This window comes from Rhinolophus ferrumequinum, chromosome 21, assembly GCF_004115265.2.
Source record: "Rhinolophus ferrumequinum isolate MPI-CBG mRhiFer1 chromosome 21, mRhiFer1_v1.p, whole genome shotgun sequence".
NCBI classification, from domain to species: domain Eukaryota; kingdom Metazoa; phylum Chordata; class Mammalia; order Chiroptera; family Rhinolophidae; genus Rhinolophus; species Rhinolophus ferrumequinum.
The window spans coordinates 16,736,461-16,758,371 of NC_046304.1; the positions used below are offsets into that span (position 1 = coordinate 16,736,461).

Sequence of the window (21,911 nt, forward strand, 5' to 3'; positions counted from 1 at the left end):
TTGCAACCTAGAGATAAGTGGGCCCATGACAAATGAATAGCACTAAGAGGTAGGAGCCAGTAGGCAGGGTGACCCCGGAGTTTTTAGGGCAAGAGATCGTTACTGTGGGTGCTTGGCTGAAGAAGGCTTCTGGTTGTGTGTATCTATTTGAGAGATGCTGTTTATACTTTAAACCTGTTTCTCAAACGTGGCCTTGGGGCCTCTCATGTAAGAAGCACCTGAGGGCTTGTTAAATACTAGGTCTGACAATTAAATTCGTGAACTTGTTGCAACAATGTTGCTAACCTTTTTTGATATCAGAGGGATTATTCATTATGCATTTGTGTCAACCGGACAGACAGTTAACCAAGTTGACTATTTGGAAGGGCTGAAAGGCTGCTTGAAAAAGCTAGACGACTTGAACTTTTTGCCAACAATTTATGGCCTTTGCATCACGGCAATGCACCAGCTGACACGACACTGTCTGTGAGGTAGTTTTTAGCCAGTTAACAAATAACTGTATTGGAACACCCTCCCTACTCACCTGATCTGGCCCCCAATGACTTCTTTCTTTACCTGAAGATAAAGGAAATATTGAAAGAAAGATGTTTTGATGACATTCAGGACATCAAGGGTAATATGACAATAGCTCTGATGGCCATTCCAGAAAAAGAGTTCCAAAATTGCTTGGTAGGGTGGACTAGGCTCTGGCGTCAGTGCCAGCTTCCCAAGGGGAGTACTTCAAAGGTGACCATAGTGATATTCAGCAATGAGGTAGGTAGCACTTTTTCTAGGGTGAGTTCACGAACTTACTGGTCTGACCTCATAAGACATTCTGAGCTAGGGATGAGGTAAGGTGCCTTGAGGTCTTCACGGAGCCATTACAGGGTGATAGGAAGAGCAGATGTTCAGTAAATAGAAGTTTGCCCTGCCCCATAAATAGCCAAAAAGAGGTTATCTCTGATAATCTCTTATGGGCAAAGTTTCTAATTCAAGCTCTTCTAGGTAGTAAAGGGAGGGGCAGAAGTTTCTCTTGAGCCCACAGCTAAAGTTGCCTTTAGCTCAAACAATCTGCATACCACAGAGGTATGCCTTGGGGTAACTTGTTCTGAACCCCCACAAAAACAACCAGGACAGGACACATCCTGCCAGAGTGGAATGGGTGGGCAGTCAAGTCCTACGGGGTTTCCTCCCGTGGAGGCCGTCAGTCAGCTAAAGTAGTTCTCTAAGCCCCTGGCATCTTCGCTGTCAGTTTCTTCCTTCTGGAGACCCAGCTCCTGCATGGTCCCAGCCCAGGGCTGAAAGATGGGTTTTTTTTAAATGCTGCACGTGGGAGATAAGGGGATGAGTCTTTCAGTCAGTGGCAGATGACTGGACCCTCCCACCCTTTTCTGTGCTACATGTTTGTCTGCTCTGGTGGCTAAACACCCTAGGAAGTCACATAATGAAAGGTGGAGAATAGGAAGTGTGGGAGTAAAGCTGTGGCCTGCGGCAACTTGAGGGAAAGGGAGAGGACACTGGATCCGTATGAGTTTTCTTGGCCACCGCAACAAGTACCACGAAGTGGTGGCTTAAGCAACAGAAATTTATTTCTCACAGTTCCGAGACCAGAAGTCTGAGATCAAGGTGCCGGCAGGGTTGCTTTCTTCTGAGGCTTCTCTCTTTGGCTTGTAGACAGTCGCCTTCTTGCTGTGTTTTCACATGGTTGTCCGTTTGTGCGTGTTTGTGGCCTAATCTAGAGGTAACCTCATCTAGAATTTAGCATTTCTCGGTTCCCGACATTCCTTTATACTTTTACTATATGCCCATATGTCCTCAAATAATATATAATACTGCTGTGTGTGTGTGTGTGTGTTTTAAACTGTTTTAAACCTTATGTAAATGGGAACATTTTCTGTGCTTTCTTAAATTAAGGTGAAAGTACACGACATACAATTAACCATTTTAAAGTGTCTGATTCAGCAGCATTTAGTGCATTCACAAGGTTGTGCAACCACCATCTCTTTTTAGTTTCAAAATTGTTTTCATCACCCCATAAGAAAACCCCATATCTATGAAGTACTTCCTCCCCATTCCTCTCTCCTCCCTCCCCTGGCAGCCACAAATCTGTTTTCTGTCTATGGATTTGCTTGTTTGTATTCGTCTGCAACTTTTTTGCTCAGACTTTGAGAGATTCATCCATGTGGTCACATTTGACCGTAGTTTTTTGGTTTTTTAAAATTCCCATATAATACTCCATCATGAGACTCAATCACAATTGTTTTATTCTTACTCCCGTTGATGATTTATGGGACTTTAAAAAAGTCATTTTTTAAATCAATATTATATGTATGTGGTAGCAAAGAGAAATATCACAAAAGAAGAGAGAGTGAAAACTCATTGTCTTCTCCCTCCTTCCAGTGAGACAACCACTTTACCTGTTTCTTATCCTTTCAGCATTATGCCAGGCATATACATATACATGGCATATATTTTTTTACACACATGTGTTATTTAATAAGCATTTAGGGAGTGATTGTTGCATGCCATCACTGCTTTAGATGTTAGAGATACAGCAGTGAACAAAACAAAGTTTCCAGCTTATGTTTTAGTAGCGACAGACAGATGATACCTAAACAAGCAACTTAATGTGTAAGTCAAGTGGTGATAAATGCTATGGAGGAAAGTGAAGGACAGTAAGGAACATGGCTAAGTGGTCAGGGAAAGCTTCTCTGATAAGATGAACTTTGAATTGTAGGCGAGGAAAAATCTTTATCCTTCTACGCTCCTAGGGGCCCCTGAACCAAACTGATAGAAGACAGGTTAACAAAAGAAAAGAGTTTTAATTACATACACAGCAGAATTCACAAAGAAGAAAATGTGGCTCAAGGAGGTGGCCAATGGAAATAACCTAAGTATCCACTGATGAATGATCGCTAAAGAAAATGTGGTGTACACACACACACACACACAGAGACACAGACACACACACACGGGAATACTACTCAGCCATAAAAAAGATGAAATATTGCCCTTTGCCACAACATGGTTGGATCTTGAGAGTATCATGCCAAGTGAAATAAATCAGCCAGAAAAGGACAAGGAAGATGCGATTTTACCGATATGTGGGATATAAAACAAAAAGTAAAGAACTAACAAAACAAATACACAAAAACAAACTCATAGCTACAGACAACAGAATGGCGGTAACCACAGGGGACAGATGCTAAAGGGGGTCAAATATACGGTAACAGAAAGAGACTATACTTCAGGTGAGGGACACACAATAAAGTCCACATACGTCGAATTATAATCTTGTATACTTGAAAATTATATAATGTTGTTAACTAATTTTACTACAAAATGTTTTTAAAAGGAGGGGGCTTATATACCATCTTAGGCTACATAAAGGAAAAGTGGTTTTGGGAGGCAAGGGAGGAAAGTTATGGGAAGGTGACCAGGAAAAGCACGGTAAAAGAGGGGTGTTTAGTAAGGTAAGTTATGCAGTTTGAAGCCAGTGCCTTCTCTGAATTCAGAGCTCCCCTCTTCCAGGTATGAGAGCAGAGGACACCTCTACAAATGGAAATGACCTTTATAAATGTAAATTTCCTTTACAAGAGGAAAACATATGCCCTAGTTTTAGAGCTTTTCCTGTGTCTGCTGGTTCTCAATGGCCTTTGGCTCAAAATAATCCATAGGCCAAAGAGGCATATTCTGGGCTGGCATGTTCTGGTATTCTTCAGAGTGAAGGCAGGACATCTAGAGCAGGAGTGTTTCATGGGGAAGGGAGCAGCAAGTACAAAACCGGGACTGAGGTGTCCTGCGCTGGCATGTTGGAGATACGGCAAGGAGGTCCGCGGGCTGGAGGGACGTGAGGGAGGGGTAGCAGGTGTTAGCAAACCATCCACACTGCCCTACACTTCTGCTGCTTCATCATGAACACACGCTTGGCCTCGGTCTGGAATCAGCCTACGTCAAGCTGCCTCACTGTGTTTTAGAAGCTCCCAGGTAGTTTATCATATGGATATAGTGAAATTTATTGAACTGATTGTAGGGTTTTTCTTTTCCTTTTTTCTTTTTTCTTTTTCCCTTAAGGTACCATCAAGTATGACATGACAATCAGGAGGTGGTTGGAGTGGGTGATAAAAGGAGGAAAAACGAAAAGCAGGCTTGCTCTTAACAGTTGCAAAGCCCAGGGCAAGACCATATGTCTAAAAGTTGTAAATTAAATTGACATACTGTTAAATAAAATATGTACTATCTTCCTACCATGACAAAAAGATCTTCATAACAATCTGGAAGCCCAGATTTAAATTTTGAATTTCAGGCTCTTTGGGGTTCTGCACCCAGCCCACAGCCGGCTTCCTCCTCTTCCCACTCCCAGCTCCTTTCTGCACTGATATAACAAGGTGAAATGCTTTTGCTTCTCTCCAGCCTGATCCCTACCATAAATTCTAGCCTGCATTTCTCCCAGGGCCTTCAGGCAAATAATTTCTATTGTAGATATGCTAATAGTCTAGAAGAATTCCACAAAAACACCCTCCAGGAACAGATGGGAAAAAATATGCTAGCTAATCTTGGGACCCCTCATAGGGGTTAAAGAACATCAAGAACCAACTGGGAACAAAGAGATTTGGAAATTTCCCTCTTCGTTGGGTCCTACCCCTTGTCCTGCCCATTCTCCCTTCCCTTGACAGAAAAAAACCCCTAAATTCTGGGCTCCTAAAATGGATTTGGCTGGTTCGATTCCTCGACTCCCACAAGGGATGGTGGGCTGTGCCCCTTGCAACTAACAACTGCAACTGGACCTGGAGCTGAGCTGCACCCTCCACAACTAAGATTGAAAAAACAACAACTTGACTTGGAAAAAGTCTTGGAAGTACACACTGTTCCCCAATAAAGTCCTGTTCACCTTCCCCAATTAAAAAAAAAAAAGATGGATTTGAGGCACTAACGGGTCTCCCATCTTCTTGGTTGGTGCCACCTTCTTGACCAATAAACCTTTCCTTATTCCAAACCCCGATGTTTTGACTTTTGGCTTTTCAAAGCATTGGGTTACATAGGCCTTGAACCTATAACACTGAGAAGGCCTTTGAATGCATAGGTCTGGACTCCTCAGCCTGCCTGTTGAGTTTCCATATGTGCTGCTCTTGGCCTAAAGCTACTCAGGAAGATGGACTCAGGAAACAGGCCCAGAAAGGCCCTACAAGCAAGCTGGGGCCATTTGAGCAAGAAATTCCAAGGTGCCAGGTATTCAGATTGTGGGCTAGAAGTGGAGAGGGGCATGATAGGTATTGGGTGGGCAGGACCCCTTGATTCCACAGACTTCCTGTCCCTTAACGTGGGCTATAGCTAGGGGAGAGTCAGAGCAGGGTTCTGTGAAGAACAATGTCAAGCGCAGGGTTCCCGCTGGCCCAAATATAAGGCTGTTGTTACTGAAGAGTGGACACTGCCTGTCTGCCTTGGAGAAGAAACTGACAGCATGGAGGAAGTGGGCAGGACACAGCAGAGAACTGGAACCAGCAGACCAACCAGTTAGATGGACCCAGGCTGAGTAGACAGCAGGAAGAGGCAAAGCCATAAGTTCTACCCCAGGCGAGCTCATGTCAGCACTGGCCAAAGGGGAAAACGTAATCCGTATAGAGAAAGAAACCTCAGCTCTTACCTGCTCATAACAATAACGTCCACTGAGACCACAAGAAGAAAGTTTAAACAAGGAAGCTGCAACACATAGTGAAGATGCTATCATCCCGTCTGTTGGTCAGTGATTGTCACTGTAAAGTCAACTGCTGTTCGGAAAGATTTGTGGGACTGGGGATGAGGATTCCAGACCCAACTTGGTGGCTAATTAGCATTAAGAGGGCGAGCAAGTCACTTTGCATCTCTGTCTGTGTTCTCATCTATCAAACAGAGATATTCTCACCCAATCTCTTTCCTCTTGCAAGAGATTGTATTCCTTTGCTGGATATGAATTTTCTCTTTCAAAGCTGACTGGCTAGTTTGACATAATCTTTACTAAAATCAAGAAGAGACAGGGTCAAGCTGCCTCCTGCCGGATGAGTATCCCGGCAAGGAGTACTGGCTGAGAGGGAAGACAGGCCAGCCTTTCTTAGAAAGTGAGGGCAGCCTGCACCTGTCTGTAAGCACCTGGGTGAGGACAGCAGGGTGCTTGGAAAGCAAACCCCAGACATCTCCATTAGCAGGTGGTCATTCGCACAAATGACTTCTGTCATTTACATTTCACTTGGTTCCTAGAAGCAAAGGCTATATGCAGGCATGCTGGACACATTAGGGGGGCTTCCCAGTGGACAAGAGGACTGAGGACACACAGAGCAACAGGAGGGTCCTTTACAAAACTCTGTGTGTCCACACATGCCTGTGTGTGGATCAGTACTAATGACTATCATTACTGAGTAGGGGTGCAAAACTTTATAGATTTGACGCAACCCCTATCAAAATCCCAGCAGGCTGTTTTGAAGAAATAGACAAGATGATTTGAAAATGTATATGGAAAAATCAAAGGCTCTAGAATATTCAAAATAATCTTCAAAATGAATAAAGTTGGAGGACTTATACTACCTGATATCAAAACTTACTATAAAGCTACAATAATCAGGACAGTGTAGCACTGGCTCACGGAGAGACGAATAGATCAATGGAACAAAATAGAATCCAGAAATAGAGTCATACATATCCAGTTAATTGATTTTCTACAAAAATGCCAAGTGAAGGTAATGGGGGAAAGAAACGCTTTTTTCAATGAAAATTGCTGGAACAACTGGAAATCCATTTGGAAAAAAAATGAATCTTAACCCCTGACTTTGTTCACAAAATTAATTTGAGATGGATCACGGGCCTAACCTAAAACCCTAGAACCACAAAGCTTTTTGAAGAAAGCAGGTTATCTCTGTGATGCAGGAGAAGGAAAAGATTTCCCTGGGCAGGATACAAAGAGAAAAAATTGATCAGATGGCTTCATCAGAATTTAAAATTTCTGCTTATCAAAAGATACCATTAAGAAAATGAATCAATCCCCTATATTCATTGCACCATTATTTACAATAGCCAACCTATGGAAGCAACCTAAGGGTCGATTGATAGACAACTAGCTAAAGAAGATGTGATACATATATACAATGGACTATTACACAGTCATAAAAAGAATGAAATCTTATCACTTGCAACCACATGGATGGACTTAGAGGATATTACGTTAAGCAGAATAAGTCAGACAGAGAAGACAAATACCATATCATTTCTCTTATATGTGGAATCTAAAAACAAAATAAATGAACACACGAAACAAAAACTCATAGATACAAAGAACAAATTGCTGGAGGCCAGATGGGAGGGGAGGTGGGGGAAAGGGTGAAAAAGGTGAAAGGGCTTACGATGAACAAATTGCCAGTTACAAAACAGTCATGGGATGCAAAGTACAGCACAGGGAATACAGTCAATCATATTTTAATGACCATGTATAGTGCCAGGTGGGTACTGTCAGGGTGATGGCCTCATAAGGTATACAAATGTCTAGTCACTATGTTTACACCTGAAACTAATATACTATTGTATGCCAACTGTCATTGGGAAATTGAATTAAAAAAAAAAAGTAAGAGAATTCTGACCCGTGCTACAACGTGGATGAACCTTGAGGACATTATGCTCAGGAAAATAAGCCAAATAGTATAATCAACAAGCTACAGACCTGGAAAAAAATCTTCGCAGTCACATATCTGAGAAAGGAGTTTATACCCAAGACATGTAAAAAGCTCTTACAAATCAACAATAAAAATAGAAACATTCCAATTACAAAATGGGAAAAGACTTTAACAGACAATCTACAAAGTAAGATACGAGGTCTGACAATTAAGTTTGTGAACTTGTTGCAAACAATGTTGCTAAACTTTTTTGATATCAGAGGGATTATTCCTTATGAATTTGTACCAAATGGACAAACAGTTAACCAAGTTTACCATTTGGAAGTGCTGAAAAGGCTGAGTGAAAATGTTAAACGACCTGAACTTTTCACCAACAATTCATGGCTCTTGCATCACGACAATGCACCAGCTCACACGGCACTGTCTGTGAGGGAGTTTTTAGCCAGTAAACAACCGTATTGGAACACCCTCCCTACTCACCTGATCTGGCCCCCAATGACTTCTTTCTTTACCTGAAGATAAAGGAAATATTGAAAGGAAGACATTTTGATGACATTCAGGACATGAAGGGTAATACGACAACAGCTCTGATGGCCATTCCAGAAAGAGTTCCAAATTGCTTTGTAGGGTGGACTAGGCACTGGCATCAGTGCATAGCTTCCCAAGCGGAATACTTCGAAGGTGACCATAGTGATATTCAGCAGTGAAGTATGTAGCACTTTTTCTAGGATGAGTTCACGAACTTAATTGTCCAACCTCGTATATAAATGTCTAATAAGCAGTTTTAAAAGTGCTCAACATCATTAGTCATCAGGCAAATGGTACTTAAAACCACAGAGAAATACAACCTCATACACACTAGAATGGTGAAAATCAAAGACTGATGTGCTGGTTATCTATTGTTGCATAACTTTTCACCCCCAAAACTTAGTAACTTAAACAATTGCAACCATTTGAGTATCTCGCACAATTTCTTTGAATCAGGAAGTCAGGAAGGGCTTGGGTGGGGCTGGCCTGAGGGTCTCTCCTGCTGTTGCAGTTGGGCAATGGCTGGATGTGGAAAAGTAGGGGCTGGAGCCACTGGAGCATCTCCCTCTCTCTCTCCCTTCACACAATCTTAGGGTCTCTCCATGTGGTCTAGTTTGGGCTTCCTTATAGCATAGTGGCCTCAGAATACTCAGACTTCTTAGCAGGAGGCTCAGGTCTCCAGGAGCAAGTCTTCAGCTAACAAAATAGATGCTGCATTACCTTTCATGACTTAGTCTAAGAAGTCACCATGTCACTTTCACTACATACAATTGGTTACAAGTGAGTCAACCAATCCACCCAGATTGAAGGGGAATGGAATTAAACTCTGTCTCTTGATGTGGGAATGGCAGAATTCTAGAAGAACGTGCGGGATAAGAGATGTTATTGCAGTTGTGTTTTGGAAATACAATTTGTGGTGGATAAACCTGGAAAGAAAAGCAGGTGATAGATCATACCAGACTTTGTAAGTCAAACTACAGTTCAAACTTGATTATGAATTGTGATGGAGATTCACTGGAGGGTTTTAAACAAGAGAGTGACATTATCCAATTGTCTTAAAAAGTTCATTGTAGCCGCTGTATGGAAGAGAATTTGTGGGAGGATTTGAAAGCAGAGACCAGTTAGGAGGGGAACCACAAGTTCAAGACGTGGGGGTCAGTCCTAGCTTAGGTGAGGGCGCAGGGAGAGAATGGGGACAAGGAAAGCTGCCAGGTGTCTGGCCTGTTTGGTCCAGCTGTTTCGTTCACTGCGATGGAGAAGGGAGGAGAAGTAAGTTTGTTTTGGACATGTTGGGCTTGAAAGGGCAGGGTACACGTACGAGACTAGAACTCGGGAGATAAACTTTTGGAGAGAACAAACAGCGTGTCATACAGCACAAGAGTACACGAGACGTGTGCCAGCCGAAGCATTTAGAATCTCTCTATTCACGCTTCCCCCACGCGCGCCAACCACCAGTGTCAAACAGACTGAAATACGCATGTGCACACCTAGTGCTCCGGCGGCACCTAGGCGGAAGCTTCCGGATTGAGCACGCGCGGTGTATCGCGGTTGCCATGGAGACGCGTGGCCCTGGCTAGGCAGTACGCACCCGGGGCCACGGGATTCGCAGCGGGTCTCGGGCTGCCCCTGGCACAGGTGGGGGCCCTGCGGGCGGATGGACCCCCGCTGTGAGGCCGCGGCGTCGGGGTACGGCGACGACTACGACTACGAGGACGACGAGGAAGACCGGGAGGGCGGCCCCGCAAGCTCGAAGGGGTCCAGACTGCCGCCCATCGCCGGCAGCAGCTTGGAGCCCACCAAACGGAAGGTGAAAAAAAAGAAGACAAAGACCAAGGGGTCGGGCAAGAGGGACGGTAAGAGGAAGAGCTAGTGTGGCAGCCTCAGCTCCCGTACCTGAGATTCTCCTCGTAGGTCACCCACCGCCATCCCTCACAGACACCCCCATCTATCTACCTGGGGACCAGTTCAGGCCAGAAACAGAAACTCGCCAGTCCAAAACAGAGGTCCTCCGCTCCCCACACATACCACTTACTGCTGCTGCGCAGTGATGCCCCACCCCTGCTCATCCAGACCATCCACGTGCACAGAAACCCTCCCCAAAGAGCAGAAATCCCAAGCCCTGCATCGAGAATGCTCAGCATCCCTGAGTCCACACGAAACTCCCCACTCTCAGATACCCAGCATTATTCCCACAGAGCCTCCCAGCCCCACGCAGGAACTCGGCTTTACACAGACACCCCTCTCAACTTCTCAATCCCTCAGCCGAAAGTCGCAGGCCTACACATCCATACCTTCCCACGGAAATCTCAAGCAGTCCTACAGAGGTGCCCTCGTCTTCACACGCAGACTTTCCTGAAGCCAAAGTTATCAACACTTGTGGTAGACACTCCTCCCACACAGAAACGCAGACTCCTGCCTTCTGCCCAGAGCTCCTCCCGGTTCCCTTATTGGTGAGGGGCACCTGGCCTCTAGTCGTTATGTAGACACCCAGTAAATGTATATAAAGTGATATTATCCCTGCACAGCCTGTCCTCTCCCACCCCCATGTGCTAAGGCCAGCCTTCGACAGCACACACACCCTCACACCAGTCACTGCTACATACTTGTATAATCCCAAACACCCTCAACAACACCCCTTATTTCAGTATAACCACCAAATAAAACTAAAGCACAGGCACACACATTCACATGCATAGACCCCCTTTCAGACAGTTCCTGTACACACACCACCACATGCATGCAGGTTCTCCAGTCTCTTTTGAGGACACGTCACAGACATATACACACCCAACACCTGCCACAAACCCACCAAGTCCCTACATCTCACTGAACTCCTCTCATAGAATTCCTTGATTTCCTGACAAAGGCACTGAACACCCACTTTCTGAAGAGAGAGTACCAGTGACATAGGATGTACCTGCCTGTGAGTGCTAACTCTCCCCTGTCACCTGTGTGGTCCCCCTCCAGGGTTTTCGCTCTCATTGATCTTGGTACAGCAGCCCTGACCTCCAGGGTGGCTAGCCCTGGGGTTTCCAAACCCTGGCCCTTTGTGTGCAGAGCTGGTACCCCTGGCAAACTGGAAGTGGAAGGAGTGGCTACCTTCTCCATGTCAAACTTGTAGTTTGGGGAAAGAAACAATGGGAAGATTATAATTACCTCTTCAGGTGGGATCGTGATAAAAAGGCATAAAACAATTCTAGAGTGCTGGTCAAAAGCCCTATGTGTGTCTGCAAAACCAAATTAGGAAATTTATTGTCTTTTTGGCTTAGCTTCTGACTCTAGAAATTACAGTGGTATGTACCTCATACTGTCAGCAGGGGACACCAAATAGTTTTCGGGCAATAGGAATTATAAAATGTCAAAGAGGATTTTTTTTTTCTTCTTTTCTTTTCTCTTTTTTTTTTTGGGTGTGGGGGGGAATTTCTCTCTCGCCAAAAATAGGATACGCTGATGAAAGAACCATAACTTATAGTGTTTTATATGTGTGTTATATAATTCAGGAATGTTATTAATGTAAAAAAAAAAATCAGTACAAGCCACACAGCAGAAGTATTTCCTGGCTCGGCATAATACTGCTTTCCACAGTCAGATGTAGGAAGCTTTTCTGTTGTTCTCCATTTCTTCCATCATGAAGAAGTCTAGACTGGAGGTAGTCACAGACTCCTAGAACTGAAAAGCACCTCTGTGAGCCTGTGGAGAGGGGAAGTGGAGGAGCAGGGCTCTGGGAGTCCGGTCTGCATTCAACTCCTGGCCCCACCACTTGCTATGTGACATTGGCAAGTTACTGAGACTTTTGGAGTCTCAGTTTCCTCACCTGGAAAATAGGGCTCATAGCCTTTATCCAGAGGACCTGGCTCATAGTATATGCTCAATAAATGGTTCCTCCCTCCCCAGACTGACTTGACCAAAAGCATATAGCCAGTGGGTGTGTACGAGGCTGGTGGGCTGGGCCACCTAAGCCCTAGGTAAGGAGGGTCTGCCACTGCTTCGCATCTTTGGTGATTTGGGCATCATCATCAAGCAGAACGAGAGCAGGCATCACCCCAAATGCTAACACTGCTTATCTGCTCAGCAGATAAACATCAGAGTCTCGGCCTAAAGACTCAGCAGCTGTCTTCATGTGTTCATGGCGTCTTGAGTCCCAGCAAAGATCACAGCCCGAGGCAAGAGCGCAGACAGGGCAAAGAGGAAAACAAGCTCACCCCTTTTTTCTCCTCCAGTGTAAGTTTTCCCCACTTTGCTGAAATAGAAGAGCACCTTTCGAACCAGGTCAATGAGAGTCTGCGTTGGGATGGAATTCTCGACGACCCAGAGGCAGAAAAAGAAAGGATTCGCCAATATAAACTGAACCGGAGGAAGCGGTACCGGATTTTGGCCCTCAAGGGCTTCCACTCTGACCCCTGTGCCAAGGAGACCCCTGAGAACCTCACCTATGTCTCAGAGAAAGACTGCGGCACCAATAGCAGGCAGCCGTCAGGCAAGGCTGACCGCCCCCATCACGGCTGTGAAGGAAACCTCCCCCCAAAGTTCCTGCACTGTGATTTGGCTGCTACTCTGCCGGAGTGAAAATCCACCCATGATACTGACAAGCTTATAATGAATGTATCCTTATCTCAAGTGTATGTGTTAAAAAAGAAGAAGAATAAAAGGAAATCAGACCTACATCTGAAGGAAGCAGACGTCTGGTGTGTTGATGAGGTCAACCTGTCCCTTCCCCAAGATGCCCTCCATTGCCCAGGATAGCCATGCTTCCTGAACATAAGCAATTTAATGAACTGAACTGAAGCAGTTCTTATCAGGATTTCCTTTTTCTCAAATAAGCTGGCATCTCTCTATTATTTAATTTCTCATCAGAGTTAGATGTCTAACCCCCTGCCCCCTAAAAAAGAGAAAGTGTGTAGGTTATGTCAATTCTAAATCTTAAACTAATTTCATGGGTAAAACTCCACACACAGCCTGTTTCTGTGGGCTCAAGGAAAATGCCCCAAATATCCTGGAGACTTTTTCCTTTAATTAAATACACTCCCTGCCCTTAGGTGGTCTTCAAAATAACTGAGTTCCAGAACTTCATCCCGGGGAGGTGATTATGAGAAGACCCAAAAGGAATATTGCTTCTCTTATAAATATGATCCTCTCCTCATCCCCCAAACGGTACTTGACGCAAAGTTCTGGAGCGTTAAAAAGGCCCTACTGTACTACTTCTCCTAAATGAATATTCTTCCTTTCCACAAATATTTACTGAGTGAGGGCCGTGTGCTACCTTACTTTGTGTTCTCCCCGAAGCAGACCCTGAGACAAGGAGTCAAGTGCACGTACATTATTTGGGGGAAAGAGCAGTAGAGAGGATACAGGGAAGGGAAGACAGCCTGTCCAGGCACACTCTTCAACCAGTTTCTGTCCTGGGCAACTGAGGCTTAATCCCACAAGGAAACACTGTCAGGCCGACCCCGCCTGTGTGCCATGGCTAGGGCTGCGCCCAGGGGTGTTGATATCCTGGTGTTTCTGGACTGCCACACCTGTGGGCCTAGATACCTACCTCAGTTGTGGGGGCAAAGATGCAGCCTGAAAGGTCCCAAGGACCATGGTGGTCTCGGGTAGCACTGGCCACCTGTGTGCAACACTGCACAGGGCTCGAGAGGCACAGAATGGAGATGTAAGATGAGGTCCCTGCCTTCCAAGGAGTTAAAAACATGCAGTGTCCTCAGGAGAAGTTGAACGTCAACACAAAACATCATAGAAAGCTTATGTGAAACTTAAAGCGGTCGTCTTGGTCCCTGCTCTCCCGCCGCTGACAGAGCAGCCCTCTTCTCACCCTTCCTAAAAAGGGCAGTTACAGAGGTTTCGCATTTTGGCCACCCCACCCTGGCAAAGTACAGCAAAGGGGCTTTTGGAAGAGTCCTGCCCTCCCCTGGAAAGGAGGTTAGCAGGCATGCCCGCCAGGGGCCCTGATGCCGACGGGAATGGCCCTCCCTGCGCCGAGGCCTGTCACCCACTGTCTAGGCTGAGCAGCACCCATGGAATCAAGTGAAGGGGCACGGGACTTTTGTGTCGCTCCATGGGAGGAGGACAGGAAATGTGCCATGGGACCTTGCCCATGCCCCAGGTTTCACGGTAAAGGTGGCAGAGGGTGAAGCAGCTGAGTGGGCATGTCCTCTGTGCTCTGGATCACTGTAGAGGCTGGGGGTGGGGTGCATGGAGGAGTGTGGGGGCACAACAGCCTCAGGATGCCTTGGTTGCCCTGCATTGTCTCCCATGGGGGCGGGGTGCGGGGGAGGCCTGTAGTCGCCCTTTTGCCATGAGATATTCTGGGAAAGTGGTGAAACTTATGGGCTTTGACACCAGAGCTGAACTGATCTCTTTCCTACCATATTGCTATGCTGTGTGACCTCAGGCAAATTGCTTAACCTCTCTGAGGCTTCGTTACTACATCTGGAAACCGATGCAAATATCTACCTCCATGTTGTGAAAATCAAATGCAGTAATTACATAAAGCATTTAGCATAGCGCCTGGTCCCCAGGAAGCACTCAATCTAGTATAAGTTTCAGCAATGATATTTTAGGTTGGGGTAGCTACACGGCCACTGGAAAGACTGTCCTGGGTGATGGTGTAGCGCTCACCTCATCAAAGGGTCAGCTTCACAAAGAAACATGGCTTCAGTGGCTGGCCAATAGATACAACTCAAATAAACCACAAAACAAGTTACAGGGGTCTGGAGCAAGAGAGAATGTAGGAGGAATGAAGCAAGGGTCTCAGAGTCCAGTGTTCTGGGGCGGGGGCTTTGAGCCAAACAAGAAAGGGCCTACTTGTAGCCTGGAGCCAAATGGGAGCCTGCACTTAAGATGTAAATAGAGGAAGCAGGTAGGGGTTAATCTTCTATTAGGTTGGTGTAAAAGTAATTGCGGTTTAAAAGAAAAATAATTGCAAAAACCACAATTACTTTTGCACCAACCTAATACAAGCACAGAAATGGTTCCAACTCAAACCATCCTGGATTCGAAGTTTTAAGTATATTTATCACACCCAGGGTGTATCAGTGAGGGTATTTCCAATGACAAGGAATAGAAAACCCAGTGAAAACTGGCTTACCGACAAAAGGGAGTGATTGACTTATAAAGCCAACAGTCCAGGGTTGGCTTGTGGCTTCAGGCATGGCTGGATCCAGGAGGTCACACTGTATCATCAGAATTTGTCTCCATATCTTGCCTCTGCCTCCCTTGCATTAGCTTCATGGTCAGGCAGGTTCTCATAACAGGATTGCCAAGATGGTCACTGACATCCTCGTAGTTCTTCAAAAAAAAGACAGTCACTCCTGTGTTACTATCTAGTACCCATATCAATCCCAGAAAAGGTCTCTGGCCTGGCACAGGTCATAAGCCCATCACAGGACTAATCACACTGGCCACGGAAATGGAGCATTTGCTGCACAGTCCTAGGGAGATAGGAGCAATCCCACTGGGCAAAGTACTGAACAGATTGATGTAGAATCTATATAGAACCTACACAGAGTACAGAGCGATTCCCTAAAGAGATGTTAAGTAGACAGACATTTGTCCATCAGCCTCCAGGTGAAGAATGACTCATTTTTAAAAGAACCCGATCAAGGGTCATGAGGGTGGATTGCACAGCATGAATTAATCTCAACTGGTGTGGATTGACTGCATGCTTATATCTCCAGAACTACTGACCTTTGGCCAACACTATGGAATCTGAACTAAAGATGAACCGTGTTCTGGAACCATGGATCCATGGATTGCTTTGGCACAGAAAGTATCAGCCGGGGAGCACTGTTTACGAATGATAATTGGGTTTATGATTTGCACCTGGTATGGGTGGAGCCTAGAGGGTGGGTTTCAACCTTTGGGGATGGTCACATAGTTAGAATGTGCCTGGGTGATCAGCTCAATAAGACACTCCCGGCGTGGCCGGATGGCTCAGTTGGTTAGAGCGCGAGCTCTGAACAACAGGGTTGCCGGTTCAATTCCTACATGGGATGGTGGGCTGCGCCCCCTGCAACTAAAGATTGAAAACGACAACTGAACTTGGAGCTGAGCTGCACCCTCCACAACTAGATTGAAGGACAGTGACTTGACTTGGAGCTGATGGGTCCTGGAAAAACACACTGTTCCCCAATATTCCCCAATTAAAAAAAAAAAAAATCCCTTCCTCTTTAAAAAAAACCACTCCCACCATGAGTAGACGTTGGGTTTCCAGCCAGCAGTGGTTGGCGACTTGGGGACAGTGTAAGCCTCATGAATAGCCACTGGACTCTGCAGGAAGACGAATCCAGGGATGGAACAAGTTCTGGGTCGATTGGTGTGGTACATGTGTCCCTCCCCTTTCTCCCCGAGATCTCTGCCTCCTGGTGTCCACACCCTCCCCTTGAGCCCTGGCGGCACCTCTTGACTCTAATGAATAGAATATGACAAATGTGATGGAATGTCACTTCCAAGATGAAGTTACGAAAAGACACTGTGTTTGACGGAAGGATGATTGTGGAATACAGGTGGCAGGAAAAGGACGGAACTATTCTATGTGGTGCCTCATGGTGGATACATAGAATTACACATTTGTGCAAACCCACAGAATGTACAATGCTAAGAGTGACTCCTAAACTATGAACTTTAATTAATAATAATGTGTCAGTATTGGCTCATCAGTACCACATTAATGCAAGATTTCAATAATGGGAAACTGGTGGGGTTGGGGGAGTGTATGGGAAAGCGCACTTCTTTCTGCTCAATTTTTCTGTAAACCTGACACTGCCCTCAAAATAACATTTATTAATGAGGGACGGAGGAAGGGGGGGGGAGAGAGAGAGAGAGAGAGAGAGAGAGAGAGAGAGAGAGAGAGACTGTGGCTTCCATCCGGCACACATTCTTTCTCTCCCTTTCTCAGGACTCTTGTCCTGGGGGAAGCCAGCTGCCATGTTGTGGGCCACCTAAGGAAAGGCCCATGTGGCAAGGAATGGCTGTCTCCTGCCCAAAGCCACATGAGTGGGCTTGGGAGCAGGTCTACCCCAATTAAGCCTTAAGATGTCCACACCCGCCAAGTGACACCTTGATTACAGCCTGTGAGAGACCCTAAACCAGAAGTGTCCTCCTAAGTAACCCCCAGATTCCTGACCCACAGAAACTTGTTCATGGTCAAATCCAGCCTTTGAAATGGTTGACAAGTCCACGTCTGATCATCCCTGGGAAGGGTTTAGGAAGGGTTCCACCTCACTCACTCGTCCCCACTTAATCACAATGCCCCAGGCCGGCACTGTGGCCGGCAACTACTGCCCACGGTATTTAGCGTGGTGCCTAACGCCCTGCTCAAAATGTGGGCCTGGGGCCAGCAGCGCCAACACGGCCGGGAGCTTGTTAGAAAGTCTCTTGTTAGCTGCCTCTCCGTCCCTACCCCAGACTTCCTGAATCTGATCCTGTAGTTTAACAAGATCTCTGGGTGACTCATATGCCCATTAACATCTGAGACGCTCTGGTTGTTGGGAAATATTCCCCCCATGTCTCTCATATGTCTGCACATCTTGTAAGGAAAGTCACCTTTGTTCCAGACTCTTCTGAAGGACGTCGGTCTGACGAACAGCTTTGGAAGGTAGGGAGTGTCTCCCTGCAGAGCATGGGGCAGATGTGCTCACTACTTATTATGGAAGATTCCAGTTCCGAAGTTCAGAGTTCCTCCCCTGTAACACGACCTCTTATGTCCCAGTGCCACCTGGCCCTCTTCACATTCCTCTGTGGGAATGAATGAAGGCTTGAAACCTGCACCAATGCTGATGCTCTAGAGATTGCAGTGACAGATAAACTGTCCTTTGTCTCTGACCCAAGAGTCTCATGTCTTTAGCCAACATCCATGAAAATGTGGCAGGCTAACTGGTTAGCTTGCAAATAGGGTAAAATCTGACTCGTTACAGTTCTTCAACCTAAGGTCTAAGGGACAGACTAACCATTTAACTCCCTGGTTTCTCTACACGTAAATCATCAGAAAGCTGTACAAAGTTTTATGCTCAGGTTTTACTTTGCAAACTATACAGGAAATGCATGTGTATTACAGACAAATTACAAAACACAGATATGCAAAAAAGAGTTTTTAAAACACGTAATAGTCCCTCTATTCAGAGAGCTAGTCTCATCTGTTTGGTATCCATCCTGCCAGTCTTTTTCTATCATGTATCTACATACAGGAAAACAAAATTAATCATGTAAAAATACACATATTGTTTGTTAATGGTTCTCTTAAAGATATAGACAGATATCTTTCCAAATCACTAAACTGACATCCACATCATACTTTGTAATGTTGCCTAGTAGCCTAGTATTTCATTGTACACACAATTTATTCAATCCCAATTTGTGGACATTTACTTGGTTTCCTTTTTTTTTTTTTTTTGGCTATTCTAAACAACTTTGCAAGGAACATCCTTATATGCACATTTTAGTTCAATTTTCCAGTGCTTTGGGTACATTCTTGGAAGTGAAATTACAAGCCAAAAGATAACTAAAACAATAAACACGTATAGCTTTTAACGCATGCCAGGTACTGTTCTAAGCACTTCATGTGTATTAACTCATATAATCCTCACAACATCTCTATGAGAAAATAACCAGGGGCCAGCCCGGTGGCTCAGGTGGTTGGAGCGCCCTGCTCCTAATGCCAGGGTCACCGGTTCGATTCCCACATAGGTCAGTGAGCTGCGCCCTCCACAGCTAAGATTGTGAACAACTGCTCTCCCTGGAGCTGGGCTGCCATGAGCAGCCGGAGGTTGGTGTGAGCTGCTGAGTACTGCCGTGGGTTACCGTGTGCTGCCGTGGGTTACCGTGTGCTGCCGTGGGCTGCCGTGTGCTGCCATGATCGGCCGGCAGCCAGTGAGAGCTGCCGTGAGCTGCTGTGAGCAGCCTACTGACAACTGGCAACTGACTGCCTCAGCTGAGGGGAGCGCAAGGCTCATAACACCAGCATGGGCCAGGGAGCTGTGTCCTACACAACTAGACTGAGAAACAAGGGCTTGAACCAGAGTTGGGGAGGGGGAGGTGGAAGAAGGGGGAGAAAAAGAAAAGAACTTGTTACCCCCATTTTACAGAGAATTTAGGGGATTTGCTCATGGTCACAGAGCTAATAAAAGATGGAGCTAGGATTTGAACCCAGGTGGTCATGTGAAGGGGTCCAGAATACGTCACTCCAAAATACGCCACTTTGGTATATTTGGAGCTGAAGGCAACTAGAGAATCAACAGATGTAGGAAAAGTTCTTTGCTTAAAGAACTTAAAAGCGGGGCATACATTCCCTTTGTGAATGTGATAAGAGCAACTCTTTCAGCGGAGACAGAGAGCCAGCACTAAGAGGAGTCTGCATAAACAGATCTCACTAAAATCATCCTTATCTTCCATTAGTTGCCCCAATATATTTCCTAGTCACTTTCCCACAATTTATCGGCCCCCCTTTCCTTTCTTTGTCTAGTCATGTCTCCTCAATTTATCACCCTTTGTTAAAATGGTATGTAAGCTCCCAAGTCTAACTGCTTCTTTGAGTTTTCAGTTCTTTTCTGTGAAGCCCTCATGAACGCAAAAATATTAACATCAATAAAATAGGTGTGCCTTTTCTCCCAGTAATCTGTCTTTTGTCAGTTTAATTGGTCCTATGAAATGCTCTTGGGTTCTCTGGCTCAATGAATTTGGAAAATGCTATGTACTAGATTTTCGCTTTTGAAGCTTCTCAATGCACATTAACATATTGAAAGCTTTGGTAGCGTTTAATATGTGACAGCAAATATGGTAGCTTTGAATACGGACAGCAAATACTCACTTCTTCTCCCCACACCCATGGGGCAAGTACGCTTCCCTGATTCGCTGATGTTAGTTTTGATCATGCAACTGCCTTTGACCAATAGATCACAGGCAATGGGTAGCAGGGTGCCAGTGCTGAACTTAAGGAGTATTGTATGTTTTTACTTGCTCCGCTGGGATCTTTTGATCTCTTCCATGAGAAGAACGTGCCCCAGGTAACTTCCCTAGCCTGCTTCAGAGACAGGAGGAACAAACCTAAACTCAACACCCAGCCTTGGGCAGAACTGTCTTATGCGAACTGTAAACTTGTAAGCAAAAAATAAATGCTGACTTCCACGTGCCACTGTGACTTTTTTGTGGTGGTGGTTATGCAGCAAAAGCTGATAAATGCAAGGATCCAAGGAGCCATGAAATAAATACATTTAGCATTGGTCAGCTTTTCATTTCCTCAAACTTATTCGATCATGGAACCTTATTTTACTCCACAGAAAGCACGCTGGGAAACAGTAACAGAAACAAACCACCTGATAGTGATTTTACTCTAAAATCAAATTATTAGAATTTCATTTTGAAAAGAGGCATTCCTTGCAGAAGGATTCATTACCTAATCAATAGTCATTCACTTCTTAAATTTCTGAGAAGTATACCAAAAAGCCTTCCTAAGATTTATCGTATTATTAATTATACCTACTACTTTTATTTCGGAGGGCACCAGCTTAATCTGATATACTCAGAAAGGTATTTTTCAGGGGAAGATTGAAACATTATTAGTTTCAACACACTTTCGCCTCTCTCTATACACACACAATTATTATAACTTTAACCTTACACAATTTAAATATTTTTCCAACAAAACCTTGGAACGGCTGGCTAGCCCATTCATTTTACGGAAAATTTATACCCTATCACTTTATCGGCACTATTAGCCCTCGTTGTCATCCCAATCAACCAAATTAGACTTAAGTTCTGTTAAAAAGAGACTGGCTTTTAAAAAATATATAGGAATGATAATATGCTTTCCTGGGACATATTTATTTCTGAGTCGCAACTCAAAGACTAACAGATAAGGCACAGAGCCTCACCAGGGATTTGATGCTTGAGTGAACTAAAATGCCTCCACTTTCAGTATCTCTTATCCATCCTTTCTTTGCTTCCCTCAGGGAAGACAATAGTCCGAGACTGAAGAGATGTCGTGGGTATTAAATGAAAAATGTCCATCATTCCAACTGCCTTGTGAGAACTTCCCCACACAGGCCAAACTTGCTTCCGCCACCATACTTGATCCTTGACAAAATTATGTGTAAGACGCTGATAGACACGAAGTCCTATAGTGGGGTCCTGGCGCCCAGACACTGACGTCTCTAAGTGTTCCTTTGTCTAGTACCTACAGATTTTTCCATCCCAGAGCAATGCCCCACAATAAAATTAAGGATGAGTTAGACTAAGGCAGGGGTGTCCAAACTTTTTTCAACGTTTTTTACCAAGGACCATATGTGGTAAAATACACAACAGGCGGCCACTCACTCAAGGTGAAGTACGTATTGCCTCACCTGGTTTATTTAAGAAAACTAAATATATTTTTGGAATTTGCTGCGGGCCAATTAACAATGGATTGCGGGCCGCAGTTGGCCCGCGGGCCGCAGTTTGGACACCCCTGGACTAAGGCATGTGTGTCTTCTGCAAAGTGGGAGAAAGGAAATTTGTAAGGGGAGATTGGGAAAGGAGGACAGGTCTGAAATCATCACTTACAGCTACTTTGTCAGGGCAGGTGGGTTTGAGGAAAGAGTACACAGTGAATCTGGGACCCAATTCCTTAAAACTCTCTGTGCCCAGGAACCCCTTGGAAATCTCGTCCCCCCAGGGGAAGGCATATTCTAAACAGAAGTGCTTATACAATTAAAATACAATCACATTTTAAAATTTCTCCAGATGAGGAGCTGTTTTTCTCATTTTTCTTAACCAAAACACTTACAATTTTACTTT

General features: G+C 45.0%; 2 protein-coding genes across 3 annotated transcripts in view; one reads left to right on the plus strand and one right to left on the minus strand.

Moving 5' to 3' along the window:
• Positions 1-15,952, minus strand: part of RPH3AL (rabphilin 3A like (without C2 domains)) — a 157,038-nt gene extending 141,086 nt beyond the window's left edge. Inside the window, exon 1 of the mRNA XM_033090070.1 lies at positions 15,232-15,952. The gene's annotated coding sequence lies outside the window, so the exon portion shown is untranslated. The remainder of the gene's footprint in view (positions 1-15,231) is intronic.
• Positions 9,709-14,282, plus strand: C21H17orf97 (chromosome 21 C17orf97 homolog). 2 transcript variants are annotated; one of them, XM_033090081.1, is made up of 2 exons: positions 9,709-9,997; positions 12,217-14,282. In XM_033090081.1, the coding sequence occupies exons 1-2, from the start codon at positions 9,799-9,801 to the stop codon at positions 12,708-12,710; spliced, it is 693 nt and encodes a 230-aa protein (XP_032945972.1). In that variant the 5' UTR covers positions 9,709-9,798; the 3' UTR covers positions 12,711-14,282. The 2 variants fall into 2 exon arrangements, with proteins under 2 accessions (XP_032945972.1, XP_032945973.1); XM_033090082.1 differs by having other exon boundaries at positions 12,220-14,282.
• Positions 15,953-21,911: the final 5,959 nt, after the last annotated feature.